Here is a 20,186-nt window from a genome sequence, read left to right on the forward strand (position 1 = left end):
TGCTATCTTCCGGCAGCAGGTTTAGAAGCATGAAAGTGTGCAGGATCAGACTTGGGGGCAGCTTCTTCCCCATAGTTACTAGACTTCTTAACTGTCTTTCCATGGACTAGGGTACTGTGGACATTGGATTTTGTCAATGGAACTGATGCGTAACAATGCTGAGAACTATATTCTGCACTCTCTCTCTTCCCCTTTGGTCTAACTTTTATCCTTGAGTTTGTTTAGATTATATTCATGTATAGTATACCTGATCTGTTTGGATAGCATGCCAAACACAGCTTTTCACTGTACCTCGGAACACGTGACAATAATAAACTAATTGAAACTTATTGAAACATATAAGATTATTAAGGGATTGGACATACTAGAGGCAGGAAACATGTTCCCGATGTTGGGGGAGTCCAGAACCAGGGGCCACAGTTTAAGAATAAGGGGTAGACTATTTAGAACGGAGATGAGGAAAAACCTTTTCACTCAGAGTTGTAAATCTGTGGAATTCTCTGCCTCAGAAGGCAGTGGAGGCCAATTCTCTGGATGCTTTCAAGAGAGAGTTAGATAGAGCTCTTAATGATAGCAGAGTCAGGGGGTGTGGGGAGGGCAGGAACGGGGTACTGATTGATCAGTGAATGATCAGCTAGGATCACAATAAATGGCGGTGCTGGCTCGAAGGGCCGAATGGCCTACTCCTGCACCTATTGTCCATTGTCTATAATTAACATAAATCTTTATGGATTAGATTGCAAATAAATTCACATATGCTTTCCGTACGTTCCAAGTTAAACGTGAGTTAAGCTTCAAAAATGGAAGTAACTTTAAAAATATCAAACGTTTGTGTACAATTACTATATTTGCATTGGATTATAAAAGGAGATAGATATATTTCTAGTTGTGCAGAGCTTTAAGAGTATGGGAAGACAGCAGGAATATAATATTAAGTTAGATCATCAATATTAATTGGATTCAATTGAAAAGTAGATTTGCAAAATTAGAGCACATGGTATTAGGGGCAGGGTATTGACATGGATAGAGAACTGGTTGGCAGACAGGAAACAAAGGGTAGGAATTAACTGGTCCTTTTCAGAATGGCAGGCAGTGACTAGTGAGGTGCCGCAAGGCTCGGTGCTGGTACCCCAGTTATTTACAATATATATTAACGATTTAGACGAGGGAATTAAATGTGACATCTCCAAGTTTGTGGATGACACAAAGCTGGGTGGCAGTGCGAGCTGTGAGGAGAAGGCTATGAGGCTGCAGGGTGACTTCGATAGCAGATGCAGTATAATGTGGATAAATGTGAGGTTATCCACTTTGGTGGCAAGAAGGCAGATTATTATCTGAATGGTAGACAGAAAAAGATGGAGTAACTCAGCGGGACAGGCATCCCTGGAGAGAAGGAATGGATGACGTTTCGGTTTGAGACCTTTCTTCAGACTGGTTAGAATAAGGGAAACGAGAGATATCGTCAGTGATGTGCAGAGATAAAGAACAATGAATGAAAGATATGCAAAAAAGTTACAATGATAAAGGAAACAGGCCATTGTTAGCTGTTTGCAGGGTGAAAATGAGAAGCTAGTGCGACTTGGGTGCGGGAGGGATAGAGTGAGAGGGAATGCCGGGGCTACCTGAAGTGAGAGAAATCAATATTCATACCACTGTTCCTCCAATTTGTGTTTAGCCTCACTCTGACAATGGAGGAGACCTAGGACAGAAAGGTCTGTGGAGGAATGGGAAGGAGAATTAAAGTGTCCAGCAACCGGGAGATCAGGTAGGTTCAGGCGGGCTGAGCGAAGGTGTTCCGCGAAACGATCGCCTAGTCTGCATTTTGTCTGGTCGATGTATAAGAGTCCACATCTTGAAAAACAAATACTGTAGATGAGGTTGGAGGAGGTGCAAGCGAACCTCTGTCTAACCTCAAAGGACTGTCGGGGTCCCTGGACAGAGTCGAGGCAGGAGGTGTAGCGGCAGGTGTTGCATGTTCTGCGGTGGCAGGCTAAGGAACCAGGGGAGGGGGTGGTTTGGGTGGGAAGGGATAAGTTAACCAGGGAGTTGCGGAGGGAACGGTCTCTGCGGAAGGCGGCGGAGATAGGAAAATGTGATTAGTGGTGGGATTCCTTTGGGAGGTGGTGGAAATTTCGGAGAAAATTTCGGAACAACAGATCATCCTCCCAAATTTCCGCTTTCCACAAAGACCATTCCCTCTGCAATTCCCTGGTTAACTCATCCTTTCCCACCCCAAACCAAACTGGTTCACAGGGCCGAATGGGCTACTCCTGCACCTATTTTTCTATGAAACGATAAAAGGTTGATTCTATCTCCTGTTTCAAGGTTTCACTTGCTATCTCTACACAAAAATTATTAATTTGGTTGCAAGAAAAATATCATGGGCTGGGGATTTTGATCAAAGAAATTAAGTTTAAGACACAAGTAGAAAAAAATAGGTTAATGATAAGATGAAAAGAGAAACATCACTGTTAGCAAACCTCAATAGTATACTTACACATCAAGTCCTGGTATATCAGCACTGAATTGTTTTAGACGGCTCCTTTCTTCATTTCTTGCTCGAGATTGGACTTCAAAAACCTTTTCTAAGTCGCAATGTCTGAAAGAGAAGAAAGAACAACACCCTAATGAATCAAGGGTCATTCTGACAAAGTTTCAATTTACAATTGAAGTATAAGGACTTCAGAAATAATAGCACCTTTAATGCTAATGTATCACATTAGTAAATTTAAAGTACTTTGGTTCTGTCTTCACTAGGAAAGACATAAACAATCTGCCGGAAATAGCAGGAGACCAGGGATCTAACGAGATGGAGGAACTGAGGGTAATCCAGGTTAGTCGGGAAGTGGTGTTAGGTAAATTAAATGGATTAAAGGCCGATAAATCCCCAGGGCCAGATAGGCTGCATCCCAGAGTGCTTAAGGAAATAGCCTCAGAAATAGTGGATGCATTAGTGATAATTTTTCAAAACTCTTTAGATTCTGGAGTAGTTCCTGAGGATTGGGGGGTAGCTAATGTAACCCCACTTTTTAAAAAGGGAGGGAGAGAGAAAACGGGGAATTATAGACCAGTTAGCCTAACATCGGCAGTGGGGAAAATGCTCGAGTCAGTTATTAAAGATGTGATAGCATCACATTTGGAAAGTGGTGAAATCATCAGACAAAGTCAGCATGGATTTATGAAAGGCAAATCATGCCTGACGAATCTTATAGAATTTTGAGAGGATGTAACTAGTAGAGTGGATAAGGGAGAACCAGTCGATGTGTTATATCTGGACTTTCAGAAGGCCTTCGACAAGGTCCCACATAGGTGATTGGGGTACAAACTTAAAGCACACGGTATTGGGGGTTCAGTGTTGAGGTGGATAGAGAATTGGTTGGCGGACAGGAAGCAAAGAGTAGGAATAAACGGGTCCTTTTCGGAATGGCAGGCAGTGACTAGTGGGGTACCGCAAGGCTCAGTGCTGGGACCCCAGTTATTTACAATATATATTAATGATTTGGACGAGGGAATTGAATGCAATATCTCTAAGTTTGCGGATGACACGAAGCTGGGTGGCAGTGTTAGCTGCGAGGAGGATGCTAGGAGGCTGCAGAGTGACTTGGATAGATTAGGAGAGTGGGCAAATGCATGGCAGATGCAATATAATGTGGATAAATGTGAGGTTATCCACTTTGGTGGCAAGAACAGGAAAGCAGAGTATTACCTGAATGGTGGCCAATTAGGAAAAGGGGAGATGCAACATGACCTGGGTGTCATGGTGCACCAGTCATTGAAAGCAAGCGTGCAGGTGCAGCAGGCAGTGAAGAAAGCGAATGGTATGTTAGCATTCATAGCAAGAGGATTTGAGTATAGGAGCAGGGAGGTTCTGCTGCAGTTGTACAGGGCCTTGAGAGACCGCACCTGGAGTATTGTGTACAGTTTTGGTCTCCTAATCTGAGGAAAGACATTCTAGCCTTAGAGGGAGTACAGAGAAGGTTCACCAGATTGATCCCTGGGATGGCAGGACTTTCATATGAAGAAAGACTGGATAGACTAGGCTTATACTCGCTGGAATTTAGAAGACTGAGGGGGGATCTTATTGAAACATATAAAATTCTTAAGGGGTTGGAGAGGCTAGATGCGGGAAGATTGTTCCCGATGTTGGGGAAGTCCAGAACCAGGGGTCACAGCTTAAGGATAAGGGGGAAGTCTTTTAGGACTGAGATGAGAAAACATTTCTTCACACAGAGAGTGGTGAGTCTGTGGAATTCTCTGCCACAGAAGGTAGTTGAGGCCAGTTCATTGGCTATATTTAAGAGGGAGTTAGATGTGGCCCTTGTGGCTAAAGGGATCAGGGGGTATGGAGAGAAGGCAGGTACAGGTTATTGAGCTGGATGATCAGCCATGATCATATTGAATGGCGGTGCAGGCTCGAAGGGCCGAATGGCCTACTCCTGCACCTATTTTCTATGTTTCTATGTTTCCCCATATCCCTTGATTCCGCGAGCCCCTAGAGGCCTATCTAACTCTCTTTTAAATTCATCCAGTGAATTAGCCTCTACTGCATTCTGTGGCAGAGAATTCCACAAATTCACAACTCTCTGGGTGAAAAAGTTTTTTCTTATCTCAGTTTAAAATGGCCTCCCTTTTAATCCTGGTTCTGGACTCCCCCAACATTGGGAACATTTTTTCTGCATCTAGCTTGTCCAGTCCTTTTATAATTTTATATGTTTTAACATTTAAGAAACAGTTAGACAGGTACATTGATAGAACAGGTTTGGAGGGATACGGGCCAAACGCGGGCAGATGGAACTAGTTAGTGTAGCTGGGACATGTTGGTCGGTGTGGGCGAGTTGGGCCGAAGGGCCTATTTCCACACTGTTTCACTCTATGACTCTGTAAATGGAAAATTATTAAATACCACGTAACTTTTCAATCCAGTCCATTGATCCGATTCAAACTAATGGATCAAACGCCAACCATGGCTGAAGTAAAGTTGAGGGGCCAGATATTAATTGTCTTTAATTTCTTAACTCAACATGAGGAATTATGCTCCAAACGCTCCACCCCTAAAACATTGTGCTGAGTCCAACAGCAGAGAAGGTAATGAGGTGCATCAACTTGTCAAGTCAAGTCAATTTTATTTGTATAGCACATTTAAACACAACCCACGTTGACCAAAGTGCTGTACATCAGTGCAGGTACTTGTGAACTGTTTGGCATAAAAAAAACATTCAAAGCTTTGAGCAATCGCTCCCTTTAAACCAAATGACTGTTCAGTATGGTGCTCAGCAAAATGATCACCGAACCTGCGTATGGTCTCGAACACCTCCGCTCAGTTTTCCTAAACCTACCTGATCTCCCGAATCCGCTGTTCCAGGTGTGGACTCCTGTATATCGGCAAGACCAAGCGTAGGCTCGGCGATCATTTCGCTGAACATCTCCGCTCAGTCTGCCTAAACCTACCTGATATCCCGGTTGCTCAACATTTTAACTCCCCCTCCCATTCCCACGCTGAACTTTCTGTCCTGGACCTCCTCCATTGTCAGTGAGGCCCAGTGAAAATTGGATGAACAGCGCCTCATATTTTGCTTGGGTAGCTTACACCCCAGTGTTGACTTCTCTAACTACAAGTAGCCCTTGCTTTCCTTCCCTCCCCTCCCCCTTCCCAGATCTCCTACCAGTCTTACCATCTCTGACTACATTTTATCTCAGTACCGCCCACTCCCCTGACATCAGTCTGAAGAAGGGTCTCGACTCGAATCGTCACCCGTTCCTTCTCTCCAGAGACGCTGCCTGTCCCGCTGAGTTACTCCAGCATTTTGTGTCTACCTTAGATTTAAACCAGCATCTGCAGTTCTTTCCTACACATTTTGTTCAGTACGATGCAGACTGATGATTTATTTAATGTGTGCCTCTAGTTAAACAAATTAAAAGTTCGGGACAATATTTATAAACAGTTTAGAAAACCTCATCACATAATGAAAGATGCAAATGAAAATATAAGCAAAAATGTTAGTTTGTATTACACATTTAGTTTTACTCTAATTTCTGATATATATGACAAATCTTACAATTGTTTCTGTTCCTCTGATAATTGGTCCCTCTGACAGATCTTTAGTGCAATCCCAGATTTTCCCATCTTCTGCCATGTAGGCATCACCTGCAAATGTGAATAAAGACCAATTTTAAGCCTAACGTAATGGAAAAAGTAGAGATGTCAGCCTAATGTCCTTCAGTGTATAAGGCCAATGAGAATCACATGGTTCGATATCGTTAGCTGCTCAGATGAACAATTTTCTGCCTTGGTTGTGGACATAATTTGGGTCAAAAACATCCCGATGGATAGACTTTGTAGTCTCACCTGTGATTTAAAATAGACTCTTTTGATCAAGATTTTGACTTGCTCTGAGAAACAAATAGGTTCCCAATAAATTATGTACTTGACAGCTGTTCTGGGCCCATAATTCAAATATCCCCCCAGCGAGACTAGTGACTCTCACCTGTCTATCCCCCCAACAATGGCTTCAATCTGACTTCAACACTATCACCCCAGACCCTAATCATTCATTCCCAACATTCTCTCCAGGCTTCGATCACCCTAATCCCCCTCCACTATCCTCCAATATATTGCAAGAGAAAGTCAAGAGTGTTTTTATTGTCATATGTCCCGAAACGGAATAATGACATTTTTACTTGCAGCAGAACAACAGATACATAAACAAGAACAGACATGTCTGACTGTGAAACTGGGTGAACTACACATGAATAGCTCAGTTAGGTTTACTGAATGGCTGAATGCAGGTACTCATCACAACGTTTAGCAGGTATTATCGCAACTTTTAAGAAACATTTAGAGGGGCACATGGATAGGAGAAGTTTAGAGGGATATGGGCCAAACACAGGCAGGTGGGACAAGAGTAGATGAGATATGATGGCCAGTGTGGGAAAGCACTGAGGTACGGTGAAAAAATTGTTTTAGAATTCTATTGCTCAACTCGTCCTTGCGCCTGATGCCCCATCTAAACGTCCTAATTGCCTGCATTTGGCTCATATGTACCTGTCCTAATGTCTTTTAAATATTGTTATCGTAACTGCCTCAACTAACTCCTCTAGCAGTTTTCCATATACCTACCACCCTTTGCATGAAAAAATTGCCTCCATTAAATCTTTCCCTCTCACCTTAAAGCTGTGTCCTCCTGTTCTTGATTCCCCTACTGTGAGTAAAAGACACTGTGCATTCACCCTTTCTATTCGTGTCATGATTTTATATACTTCTATAAGATCACCCTTCAATCTCCTAAGCGCCAAGGTGCAAAGTCCGAGCCTGCTCAACCTTTCCCTATATCTCAGATCCTCAAGTCTTGCCAACATCCTTCCCATTTAGTTTAGGTTGATGATTGTCACATGTACCGACGTACAGTGAAAAGCTTTTGTTTGCATGCTATCCAGTCAAAGAAAAGACTATACATACTCCAAATGTAGCCTCACGAACATTTTATACAACTGCAATGTAACATCCCAAATCCTATACTCTGACTGAGTACCAAATGTACCAAAAGCCTTCTTTACCACCCTATCTACCTGTGATATCACTTTCAGGAAACTATGTACCTGTACTCCTAGATCTCTGATGTAGGACAGTCACCCTGGCCATACCATTCATTTTGAAGGTCCTGCCCTGGTTTGACTCCCTGAAATGCAATATCTCTTACTTATTTGCATTAAACTCCATTTGCAATTTCTCAGCCCACTTGACGAGCCGATCAAGATCTTGCTGCAATTTTTGATAACATCTTCACTGTCGGCGATGGCACCAACTTTAGTGCAGGAAGGATCTGCAGATGCTGGTTTAAACTGAAGATAGACACAAAAAGCTGGAGTAACTCAGCGGGACAGGCAGCATCTCTGGAGAGAAGGAATGGGTGATGTTTCAGGTCGAGACCCTTCTTCAGTCAGAGATACTGCCTGTCCCGCTCAGTTACTCGAGCTTTTTGTGTCTATCTTCAGTTTAAACCAGCATCTGCAGTTCCTTCCCACACTAAAGTAGGTGCCATCGTAGACAGTGAAGTCTATCTTCGCACCTACTTTAATGTCATCCTCAAACTTACTAATCATACCTTCTACATTCTTATCCAAATCGTTGAAATCAACCACAAACAGCATTGGGCCCAGCAACAATCCTTGCGGTGCACCACTCATCACAGGCCAGTCCGAAAAACAACCTTCCACCAGAACCTCTGCCTCGTTCCATGAATTCAGTTAGCTAGCTCTCCCGAGATCCCATGCAATCTAACCTTCCAGAGCAGGCTACCATGCAGAAGAACCTTGTCAAAGGCCATGCTGAAGACAATGCCCATGACAATCTTGTTGGTTACTTAAAAAATCTCAATCAAATTTGTAAGGCACAATCTCCCATGTACAAATCCATGCTGACTAACCCTGATCAACACCTGCTGCTCCAAATAGATATACCTTATCTCTTTGCTTGCTATCTTTACGTGCCAGATTTAAGAGCAGCCTCATCCGCACTGTTATCAGAATCTTGAACGGACCTCTAATCCATTAACGATGAATTCCTAATCTTTTTAACTAGCAGAATGAAGGCTTCTCGCGTGGCAGGTTTTCACCGGGCCGCGGACTAGGAACATGGCCAGAGGCCTTTATCGAGGCGCCACGGTCTCGATGCTTCCCGGATGGCTGCGAAGTCTGGGCCGGAGCCTCGCGGGTCAGAGAAGCCTCGCCTGGTGGGTCGGAGGAGCCTCGCCTCGTGGGTCAGACCACGTGTCGTCGAAGCCCGGGCCAGCAGAGCAGCCGACGGAGCCTGTGGCCCGGGTCGGCACCAGGGAGTCCTCGGGAGAGGACCCGGCAACGTTGCGGAGGTCAGTGCGGTGGCCGATAATGGCGCCGACCGACGGACGAGATGGACATGTGAAGTAAAGTCATTGCTGCCGAGGGAAGGAACGAAGAAGAACCCGGTGTGGCGGCACCGCTGTTAAGGAGGAAGAGCAGCCGGGACCCGGCGAGGTGGGACCGCTGTGAGGGGGTGGGGGGAGGGGAGAACAATGGAGAATGGGGACCTGGCCTGGAGCAACGGCTGTGAAGAACAATGGCGAATGGGGACCTGGCATGGGGGGACCAACATGAGGGAGGGGGAGGAACAATGGACAACCCGATGTGGGCGGACCGCTGCGAAGGAGTGGGGGAATAACAAAGGGGGAACTGGCGTGGGGGGGGATTTGTAACTTGTAAGCGCCCTTCATGGGCCACTATTGCATTGCTTGGCAAAGTATGCAAGCAAAGAATTTCACTGTGACTTGGAACATGTGACAATAAAGTTTTAATTCATTCATCCATTCATTAATTCAATACAGCCCTTGGGCTTTTAAAAAAATCTGTACATTCCCTGTAGCTGTAACATTATATCTTGTACTCTATTTTAATTTTCTCTTTTGCATGAGCAGATGTATGGTATGTTTTACCTTGACAGCAGCAAATCAAAGTTTTTCATTCCATCTCCGGTATATGTGACAATAAAAAATCACCACCAAGTAATAACTGAAAATTATACAACTTTTTAATTGAAAAAAATAATCATAGCATAAGAGCATGTTCTTACCTGGGAGTAAAATGATTTATAAAGCCTCAAGCCTGGCATAAGTGCAAACATCAGGCAGTTTGATGTTGAGTGCAAATGGATTGGCAGATGGGGAAGCAATGATTTCTTATATTCAATGATAAGGACTCCGACGACACCTGGAGAATTCTGAGGCACAAAAAAGTTCAAATTAAGCTCAGTTAGAATGGACTGCTCTAAGGCAGAACTTTGATTTGCATTTCACAGAGTTTATTAAATAAATAATGTAATAAAGAACAAAATACATATCACTCTGAATAAATGTATTCAAATATTTTTTTAATTAAAAGAAAATCAAACAGCAAACTACACGGGACATGTAGTAACATTTTTCTAATCCTTCTATTAAATATATTACGTACAATTTATTGAAAATTGATATAACAACTGTGATTGTTCAAGTTAAAAATTGTCACCATTAATCTGCATTACCTGGCATTCAACTCTTATTCATAACCAAATCAAAGAATAACTACCAATCATTACTTCACAGAAAAAAATAGGAATTCAACAGTTTCTCAGCATCACCCCTGAAAGGCCTGACTCCAACTTATAGACTGCAACCATCAGTCCTTGACATCACTCAATGTGAAAATTGATTTCTCTCTCTCTCCACCCTATCAGTTCCCTCAATATCAGTAAAATCAATTAACTCCTTTGGCATACAAATCCCAAGGAATACAACTGTAGTCTCCTTGGAATCATTCTTGTAAACCGACTCAGCTACTGGGGCCCGACTGTGCTAATAGCTTGCCATCAATGCTCAACCTATGCTTTTTCCGGGGGCAAACAAAGGCTAATGATGCCACTTACCCCATCATAATACTTTAGTGCAGTCATATGATTCTTTGAAATTGTCATGCTTCCAGAGCGAGGATGAATAAATAAGATGCCTTCAGAAAAGATGAGGAGTTTGCCTGAAATGAAGCAAAACATAAATCGTTGAAAGGTACTTGCAGTTCCATGACTTCTTTTCTCTTCTAATTAGTTTTCAGAAATTAGATTCACATTTATTCCTGACGCCCTAGACATTCCATTATTTGTCCACGTGTTATCGGACATTTTACATCAAACCACCAAGTGAAATATTTGTAATAGGTGTTCAAAGACAAGTTCAAAGGGTTTGAGGGGAGACCTGATTATGAGGCATCAGTAGGGTAAACAGTCAGAACCTTTTTCCTCGGTTGGAGAAGATCGGGGGCAGACATAGCTTTAAGGAGAGAGGGACAAATTTTAAAGGAAGTGTGCAGGGCAGGTTTTATTTTACATAGAGGGTGGTAGGTGCCTAGCATGGTTGCCAGGGTTGGTCATTGAGGCATTTAAGATAATTTGGATGGATTTGCAGGGAATGGAGAGATATGGATCATTTGCAGGCGGATGCATCATGTTTGGCATGGACATTGTGGGCTGAAGGGTCTATTCCTGGTGCTGTCTGTCTTGGAGGGGAACGAAGAGGAAAGAGTAAAGAAGCTTTGGGTCAGAAATATAGAACTTAAGGGTTTAGCACCCAAATGCACACACTTCAATGGTAGGGAGAGTAAAATCGAGCATCCACAAAGATGTAAAATAGGAGGAACGGAAAAGATGTAAGAAGGGTGAGGCAACAATGGGAATAGGGCACAGCTGAAAATGAAGCCAATGTACATCATCATGCACAAGGCCAACAGGGGAATCACTGGTGAGTTAGGATGAGGACAGCAAAATCTTTTAAAAACTGATGTTAATGGCACGAAGAAGAATGGACAGCTGAATATTAAAAGAGTCAAGACTGGAGGCAACAGGATTATCTGTTAATTATCATTGCCATGCAGATAAGTTTTCATCTAGGCAGTCTTTGTGCCGAATAAGATCATTCAGCCCATTGTATCCATTTTGAGCAAAGGGAAGCAATTCCATTATTTATATTGTCATCTCCCCTCATTTCCCTGCACACCTTACCCCTCTAATCCCCTTTAAAACTCCTATATTTCACCTTAAACCTCTTGTTTTTGAGACCTCCACCATGGGAAAAATATTTTGACTATCGATCCCATTTAAGAACTTTTAGCGGTAATGTAAAGTTTTATAATTTTCTTCTTTTATTCTCTTCCAAAAGCTACCATGAACTAAAACTAATTGACCTTCCTTTATGTCTCCATCCCTGACCCTAGTGTCATCAAACTAAACTAAACACTATTCAGTAATCAGTAATTTATATGTTTCACTTTGATTCTTGCTATGGCATGATTTACCACATGAAAATTCATCGAACAGATAAGTTATACCCAGCAGGTCAGGCAAAAGTGAAATAAACAACAATGTGCCTGACCTGCTGGGCAAACAGCACTTTCTGTTTTCTTTCAGATTTCCAGCATCTGTAGTTTTTTTAGACAAGTCAATTATGTTACCTTCTTCTGGCCTGGCAACTGAACTGCCAGAATAAAGATATGCAGAGGCTCCACCTATAAGCAAGGTGCCAAGAAAATGTTCTTTCATCTGAAAATAATCAAAAGTTCAATAGCTTCAAAATTATACCAATGTACCAGGTATCAAATCTGTGACAACAATCTTTCTAATATCCTATTTGAATTTATGCAGCATGCAAACAAAATATTATGTGGCAGGTTTTCAATTAATTTTGTGATGAAAAATTGTAACAACCTTATCTGGTTAATTGGCTTGAAAGTCTACATTTTGCAAATGACTCACTCACTGCCGACGAGCAGTGGGGCCAACTCGTCCGCCGCGGTCAGATGACAGAGGAGGGCCCGCCCCACAGGGCGCCGCGGCCTATGGAGAAGCCAGTGCGGAGCAAGGTGGTCAAAACCTCAGCGGTCGGGCCGGAGCCCCGAGGTCGAGTTGGGCCGAGAATGAGTTGGAGCCCCCGCGGACCAGGTCGGTCAGAGGGTGAGGTCGAGTTGGAACCTCAAACGGAGTTGGGCCGAGGACAGATCGTCGTGGATGGACCGCGTTGCCAAGAACAAAGGGGGATTGGGCGTGGGGGGGATGCCGAGAACTATGGGGGACATGGTGCGGGGGGAACGAAGAAGGGACAAGTACTTTATGTAACTTTGTCGGCTCCTTTGTGGCAACTCTTTTGGGTACTTTGTATGCATAAACAAAGAATTTCATTGCACCTGCTAGGTACAAGTGATAATAAAGTATCATCATCAACTAGTACATTTTCTCTTTCACTTGATAAAATAAAATGTTATCTTTTGTCACATTTCTCTTCAGACTGTTAAACGGTCTTCCGAACCCTGGTCTCTGCCACTGCGTGCCACGTTACTGCCCTAGGTATAGGGAACGTATTACATCTCCTGTAGTTCCCCCCTACGGTCATTGATGGATCCCTCACCTGTATATTCTCTGGGTCCCTTAGTTCTGCCCTCACTTCCCTCCCCCAGATGGAACAAAAATAGAGTTCCCCTGGTCCTCACATTTCACTTCATTAGCCTGCACCTCCATTATTCCTGGTACTGTTCACAATTAAAATCTGCAATATCTGTCACTGCAGCAAACCAAACCTTTTATTTTTATAAAAGGGATTTGTTTATAATTAAGCACACGAAAACAAATCCAAAAGATGTACCTTCAGTATTTGTTGCACCTCCTCTGAAAGTTTCACCTCAGCATCCTCAACCTGATAAAGAAAGACAATTTTAGTTATGAAATACCCCAACATCAATCTCATATATTTTCAGAAATTATATTTTATCAAAGTACCCCAGCTGACATTGACAATATCTGTAAACTTGGTGAATAGTCCCCAACAACACTAAGTCAATTCCATTTCACCCACCACCCACATTGCCCCGAAGCATCAAATTTAAAAGGGACTAATGAATGAGAGTTCTTACAGAAACCAGCTAGAAGAGACCAGCAGCAGATATTCTGCAGTCTATGAGATATATTCTGGTTCCCTGCTTTGGTATTGATATTGATTTATTAATGTAAAATGTGAACAATTTTACGTCAAATCAAACCATTCATGAGTACAATCAAACTATATAATGAGATGACTGCATAGGTGCTATCTCCTGCACCAATGGAGAATAGGATTGCATCGGTGTGACCTTCTGCACCCATGCAGAACTCACTGACTTCATCAATTTCACGGCTAATTTCCATCCTTCACTCAAATTCACTTGGACCATCTCCGACATCCCCCTACCGTTTCTAGATCTCAATGTCTCCATCACAGGAGACAGACTATCGACTGACATAGTTAGATTGAGCTCTAGGGGCTAGTGGAATCAAGGGATATGGGAAGAAGGCAGGAACAGGTTACTGATTGTGGATGATCAGCCATGATCACAATGAATGGCGGTGCTGGCTCGAAGGGCTAAATGGCCTCCTCCTGCACCTATTTTCTATGACATCTATTACAAACCCACTAACTCCCAAAGCTATCTAGACTACACTTCTTCCCACCCTGCTTCCTGCGAAATCCATCCCCTACTCCCAATTTCTCCGTCTACGCCACATCTGTGCCCAGGATGAGGTGCTCCATGCCATGTCATCGGCGGTCACGTGTGGCGGCGCCTAACGGCTGCGGCTCGCTGGCAGTCTGTTTGTCTTTTTTCCCTTTTTGTTTGTGTGTTGGTGTTGGGGTGGTTTTTGTTTTTGGCTGTGTATGTGTGGGGGCTGTGGGGTGGGGTGGGGGGTGGTGGAAGCTTTTCTTTTTTTAGGTCTCTTCCTCGGGGCGCGGCTCGGCCGCGGGGCCTTCCATCGCCCGGCACGGCTCGGCCGCGGGACTTAACATCGCCGGTGCGGCCTCGGCCGCGGGACTTAACATCGCCGGTGCGGCTCGGCCGCGGGACTTAACATCGCCGGTGCGGCTCGGCCACGGGACTTAACATCGTCCGGTACGGCTCGGCCGCGGGACTTAACAGCACCCAGCGCGGCTCGGCCGCGGGACTTAACATCGCCCGGTACGGCTCGGCGGCAGGACTTAACGGCGCCCGGTGCGGCTCGGCCGCGGGGCCTTCCATCGCCCGGTGCGGCTCGGCCGTGGGGCCTTCAATCGCCAGGTACGGCCACGGGACGTTTCAGCGCTCGGTGCAGCTCGGCCGCGGGGACTTCCATCCCCTTGCGGGGGCTGTGCGGGTCGGTCGCCTCGGTAGGGGTCGAGCTGTCTGTCCATGGGCATGGGGGAAGAGTGAAGAAGTTTTGTTGCCTTCCATCACAGTGAGGGGGTGTTTGGAGTCACTGTGATGGATGTTTGTGTTGGAGTCGTGTGTCTTGTGTTCTTTTTTTTGTGTTCTGTGACTGCTGGAAATGTTCGGTATCTCGGTATCGAATGACAATAAAGCTCTGTATGTATGTCCTTATTCTTTAGGGAACGCGGGTTCCTCTCTTCCATTATAGATGAGGCCCTCACTAGGGTCTCCTCGATATCATGCAGCTCCGCTCTTGCCCCCCCCCCTCCATTCGGAACAAAGACCCCCTTGTCCTCACCTTCCCCCTCTTCGTCACATACAGCACATAATCCTCTGACATTTTCGCCACCTCCAACAGGATCCCACTACTAGCCACATCTTCCAATCACCCCTTTCTGCTTTTCACCTAGCCCGTTCCCTCCGCAACTCCCTGGTCAACTCGTCCCTTCCCACCCAAACCACCCCCTCCCCAGGTACTTTCCCCAGCAACCACAGGAGATACAAAACCTGTCCCTTTACCACCCCCCTCGACTCTGTCCAAGGATCCCGACAGTCTTTTACAGGTGAGGCAGAGGTTCACTTACACCTCCTCCAACCTCATCCACTGTATCCGCTGTTCCAGGTGTGGACTCCTGTATATCGCCAAGACCAAGCGCAGGCTCGGCGATCGTTTCGCTAAACACTTCTGCTCGGTCCGCATAAACCTACCTGGCCTCCTGGTTGCTCAACACTTTAACTCCCCCTCCCATACTGACCTTTCTGTCCTGGGCCTCTTCCATTGTTAGAGTGAGGCCCAGCGGAAATTGGAGGAACAGCACCTCATAGAAACACAGAAAATAGGTGCAAGAGTAGGCCATTCGGCCCTTCGAGCCTGCACCGCCATTCAATATGATCATGGCTGATCATCCAACTCAGTATCCCGTACCTGCCTTCTCTCCATACCCCCTGATCCCTTTAGCCACAAGGACCACATCTAACTCCCTCTTAAATATAGACAATGAACTGGCCTCAACTACCTTCTGTGGCAGAGAATTCCACAGATTCACCACTCTGTGTGAAAAAAACGTCTCGTCTCGGTCCTAAAAGACTTCCCCCTTATCCTTAAACTGTGACCCCTTGTTCTGGACTTTCCCAACATTGGGAACAATCTTCCTACATCTAGCCTGTCCAACCCCTTAAGAATTTTGTAAGTTTCTATAAGATCCCCCCTCAATCTTCTAAATTCCAGCGAGTATAAGCCGAGTCTATCCAGTCTTTCTTCATATGAAAGTCCTGCCATCCCAGGAATCAATCTGGTGAACCTTCTCTGTACTTCCTCTATGGCAAGAATGTCTTTCCTCAGATTAGGAGACCAAAACTGTACACAATACTCCAGGTGTGGTCTCACCAATGCCCTGTACAACTGCAGCAGAACCTCCCTGCTCCTATACTCAAATCCCTTGGGTATATACTCATATTTCGCTTGGGTAGCTTACACCCCAGCGGTATGAACATTGACTTCTCTAACTTCAAGTAACCCTTGTTTTCCCTCTCTCCATCCCTTCCCTTCCCAGTTCTCCTACCAGTCTCACTGTCACCGACTACATTTTATCTCTGTACCGTCCAATCCCCTGACATCATTCTGAAGGGTCTAGATCCGAATCGTTAACCATTCCTTCTCTCCAGAGATGCTGTCTGTCCTGCTGAGTTACTTCAATATTTTGTGTCTACCTTCTATATGATGAATACAAAACATAATGCAAAGAAAAAATAAACAGAAAAGGAAAATAACGTGTTACAGCTAGAGAATTGCAGATAAAGGGCCATAATGAGGTTGTTTTACATTCACATCCGGATTATTAAAGTACATAACAAAAGTTCCAGCGATGGTCCCTATGTATACTATTGGTCACAAGCTTTCATTTCACTCCATACATTTCTGGAGGTTTAACAAGTATGGACATGAGGTTTTTATCAAAGAAAAATTGGAAATTATTGGTGTACACTTACCATCCAAGAAACATATCGAGGCACAATTGCTGACAGAATCATGTAGTTGCTGTCTGTAGACATAGCACCATCTACAGGGAACAAAGTGGAACAACAGTTCATTATTTTATCAAATCTCTTCATCAGCAAAGGCACAGCATGTAGAATTATAGGAACAATGACAGTTTGGATACAGTACTTCCACAATAATGCATGGTTGCATTCCTAAGAAACTTCACATTATAGAAAATCACATTGTTGAAACAACATGTGTCAATGGGGGAAGGGGGTGAGGAGCTAGAGTTTCAGGCGCAATTACACAGCTTGTTTTTCCCCCTGCAGGATTTTGCAAACTAAAGGTCTTTTTATTTGGCTGTGGAGCTAACAAAGGACCGGGGGGGCTCTGTATCTACATCAACAATGACTGGTGCACCAACCACACTGCAATAGAGAGCTACTGTTCCCCAGACTTGGAGTACCTGCTGCTTAAATGCAGGCCGTTCTATCTGCCTCGGGAGTTTACTGTGGTCACTATCATGGCCGCATACATTCCCCCACAGGCTAACCTAGCGCCAGCACAGCTGCACTCAGTCATCAGCAAGCAGCAGGAAGCCCACCCCAACGGTGCCTTCATTGTTGCAGGGGACTTTAATCAGGTTGACCTACGAGCCGCGCACCGCAAATTCCACCAGCATGTGCAGTGCCCTACCAGGGGCTCAAACACGCTGGATAAAGTGTACACCAACGTAAAGGACGCCTACAGAGCTCTCCCGTGCCCACCTCTGGGACACTCCGATCACCTCTCACTGCTTCTACTGCCCGCATACAAACCCCTCATCCGCAAGACCAAACCAACAATTAAGACGGTCAAAATATGGCCCGAGGATGCCACCCTACAACTCCAGGACTGCTTTGATCGCACCGACTGAGACCTGTTTGCACAACAGGCGACCTGTGGTTCAGAGGTAGACTTGGAGGAATACACATCCACTGTGCTCTCCTACATCAACTGCTGTGTGGAGAATGTCACGGTGGACAAGGAAACAAAGATGTTCCCAAACCGGAAACCATGGATGAACAAGGAGGTACATAATCTGTTGAGGGCACGCAACAATGCCTTTAAATCTGGTGACACTTCAGCATACAGTGTTGCCAGATCAAACCTGAACAAAGGTATAAAAAGGGCCAAAGACACCCACAGGCAAAGGGTGGAAGACCACTTCAACACCACGGACACCAGAAGCATGTGGCAGGGACATCACTGGCTACAAGAGCAGCCCTGCCTGCCCCCACAACAATATCACACTAACCAACGAGCTAAACACCTTCTTTGCCCGCTTCGAAACTGGCAACACCACCATGAGGGGAAGAAGCCCAGCCAAGGCGGAGGGACAGGTCTTAACATTGAGCACACAAGAAGTACAGCGCGCTCTGCGAAGAGTCAACCCAAGCAAGGCTGCAGGCCCGGATGGTGTTCAAGGAAGGGTACTTAGGAACTGCGCTGAACAGCTGGCTGAGGTATTCACCAGGATCTTTAACCTGTCACTATCTCTGGCTACGGTTCCCAAGTGCCTGAAGTCGGCTACCATAGTGCCGGTGCCGAAAAAAACAAAAATCACCAAACTGAACGACTACCATCCGGTTGTCCTAACTCCTATAATCATGAAGTGCTTTGAAAGGCTGTTCCTCTCACACATCAAATCCAGCATCCCTGACTTACTGGACCCACATCAATTTGCATACAGGGCAAACAGATCCACAGAGGACGCCATCTCTCTGGCTCTTCACTCTGTCCTGACTCACCTGGAGAGACAGGGCACGTACGTGAGGATGCTATTCATAGACTATAGCTCTGCCTTCAACACGGTCATCCCCACCAAGCTCATCACCAAACTCCACCAGCTAGGCCTCAGCTCGTCGTAATGCGACTGGATCCTGGATTTTTTGATGAAGCGACTGCAGGCAGTGAGAATGGGTCCGCACCTGTCCTCCACTATCTCCTTGAGTACTGCAACACCACAGGGCTGTGTTTTGAGCCCCATGCTCTACTCCCTATTCACACGACTGTGTTCCTGCATTCGACACCAACACCAGTCAAGTTTGCAGACGACACAACGGTGATCGGGCTGATCACCAACGGTGATGAAACACACTACAGTGCGGAGGTACAGAACCTGGCAGACTGGTGCTCAGATAACAACCTGTCCCTAAACACCTCCAAGACCAAGCGGCTGATCATCAACTTCCGAAGGTCACATAATGGGGAATACGCTCCGATCTTTATCAACGGGGACAGTGTGGAGAGAGTATCCAGCTTCAGGTTTCTGGGCACTCACATTTCGGAGGACCTCACATGGTCCACTAACACTGTTGCGCTGAGAACACTGAAAAAGTCTGGTCTGCCCCAACAGCTGCTGACGACCTTCTACCGCTGCATCATAGAGAGCATCGTAACGCATGGCATCCCTGTGTGGTACCTCAGCTGCACGGAGGCAGAGAGCAGAGCTCTTCAGCGGGTAGTCTATAGAGCTCAGAAGATTATCGGAACCCAGCTACCAGCCTTGGAGGGCATCTACAAGACACGATGCCTCAGGAAAGCCACCAGCATTCATAAAGACTCCTCACACCCCTGCAACAGTTTGTTCGAACTTCTACCATCGGGCAGACGATACAAGGCCTTCTACGCACCTCCAGACGCAGGAACAGCTTCATCCCCAGGGCCATAGCTGCTCTGAAGCGGTCCTGCTGAGTCGGATGGTCACGTCACACAGTAACCCGGCACAGACTTATTTACACTTTATTCTGTTTTAAAACTGTTTCTAATTTTGGTTCTCTGGGTTGTCTAAATTATATTGATTAGCTAATTAATTTATTGCATCGTATGGAAGGTGCATTCCCAATCTCGTTGTACCCCTGTACAATGACAATAAAGATATATTGTATTGTATTGTATTTTTGTTACTGCGAGCTAAAAATATTGAGTCATACCATACATTGTTTAACAGAGCATTATTGCACAAGGATCAATAGAAGTGACTGCTTATTAATTTCAATGACCACCTGCAGTGAAACTAACAGTCTTTGTTCTGAAGAGACAATGGTATTTGTTTACTAGAGGGAGGTTACATGGAAAGAGTATTTTCCCCAGACAGTTTTTCCCCCCAAAAATGATATTTTTCTGCTTGTCAATTTCCAAAGTAACCTTTAAGTGGTTCAAAATTGCATTGTAACCAATGCGGCTCACATAATACACATCACGTTATATTCAATTCACTTTATGGAAGCAGAAGCAGAATTCACATGTTTTAGCAGAACTACCTGTGCATAAATGGCTTCTAACTAGAAAGCATAGAATAGCAGAATGGACATTGCATTAATCAATAAAGGTAAGAACCATTTGCCTTCTTGACCACAAATTCATAACTGGGACTTTGGTATCATGAAAATATTTCAAATTT

At 44.9% G+C, this 20,186-nt stretch overlaps 1 protein-coding gene across 2 annotated transcripts in view; it reads right to left on the reverse strand.

The window, feature by feature from the left end:
* The window catches only part of dnaaf9 (dynein axonemal assembly factor 9), a 114,410-nt gene that overhangs the window by 35,095 nt on the left and 59,129 nt on the right, over nt 1-20,186 (reverse strand). For both annotated transcript variants that reach the window (XM_078406503.1, XM_078406413.1), the window contains 7 exons: nt 16,750-16,820; nt 13,191-13,241; nt 12,007-12,094; nt 10,433-10,536; nt 9,602-9,748; nt 6,057-6,145; nt 2,498-2,599 (listed from right to left, as the gene is read on the reverse strand). In XM_078406503.1, coding sequence (XP_078262629.1) covers nt 2,498-2,599; nt 6,057-6,145; nt 9,602-9,748; nt 10,433-10,536; nt 12,007-12,094; nt 13,191-13,241; nt 16,750-16,820 — 652 coding nt within the window. The remainder of the gene's footprint in view (nt 1-2,497; nt 2,600-6,056; nt 6,146-9,601; nt 9,749-10,432; nt 10,537-12,006; nt 12,095-13,190; nt 13,242-16,749; nt 16,821-20,186) is intronic.

This window comes from Rhinoraja longicauda, chromosome 1 (assembly GCF_053455715.1).
Source record: "Rhinoraja longicauda isolate Sanriku21f chromosome 1, sRhiLon1.1, whole genome shotgun sequence".
NCBI lineage: Eukaryota > Metazoa > Chordata > Chondrichthyes > Rajiformes > Arhynchobatidae > Rhinoraja > Rhinoraja longicauda.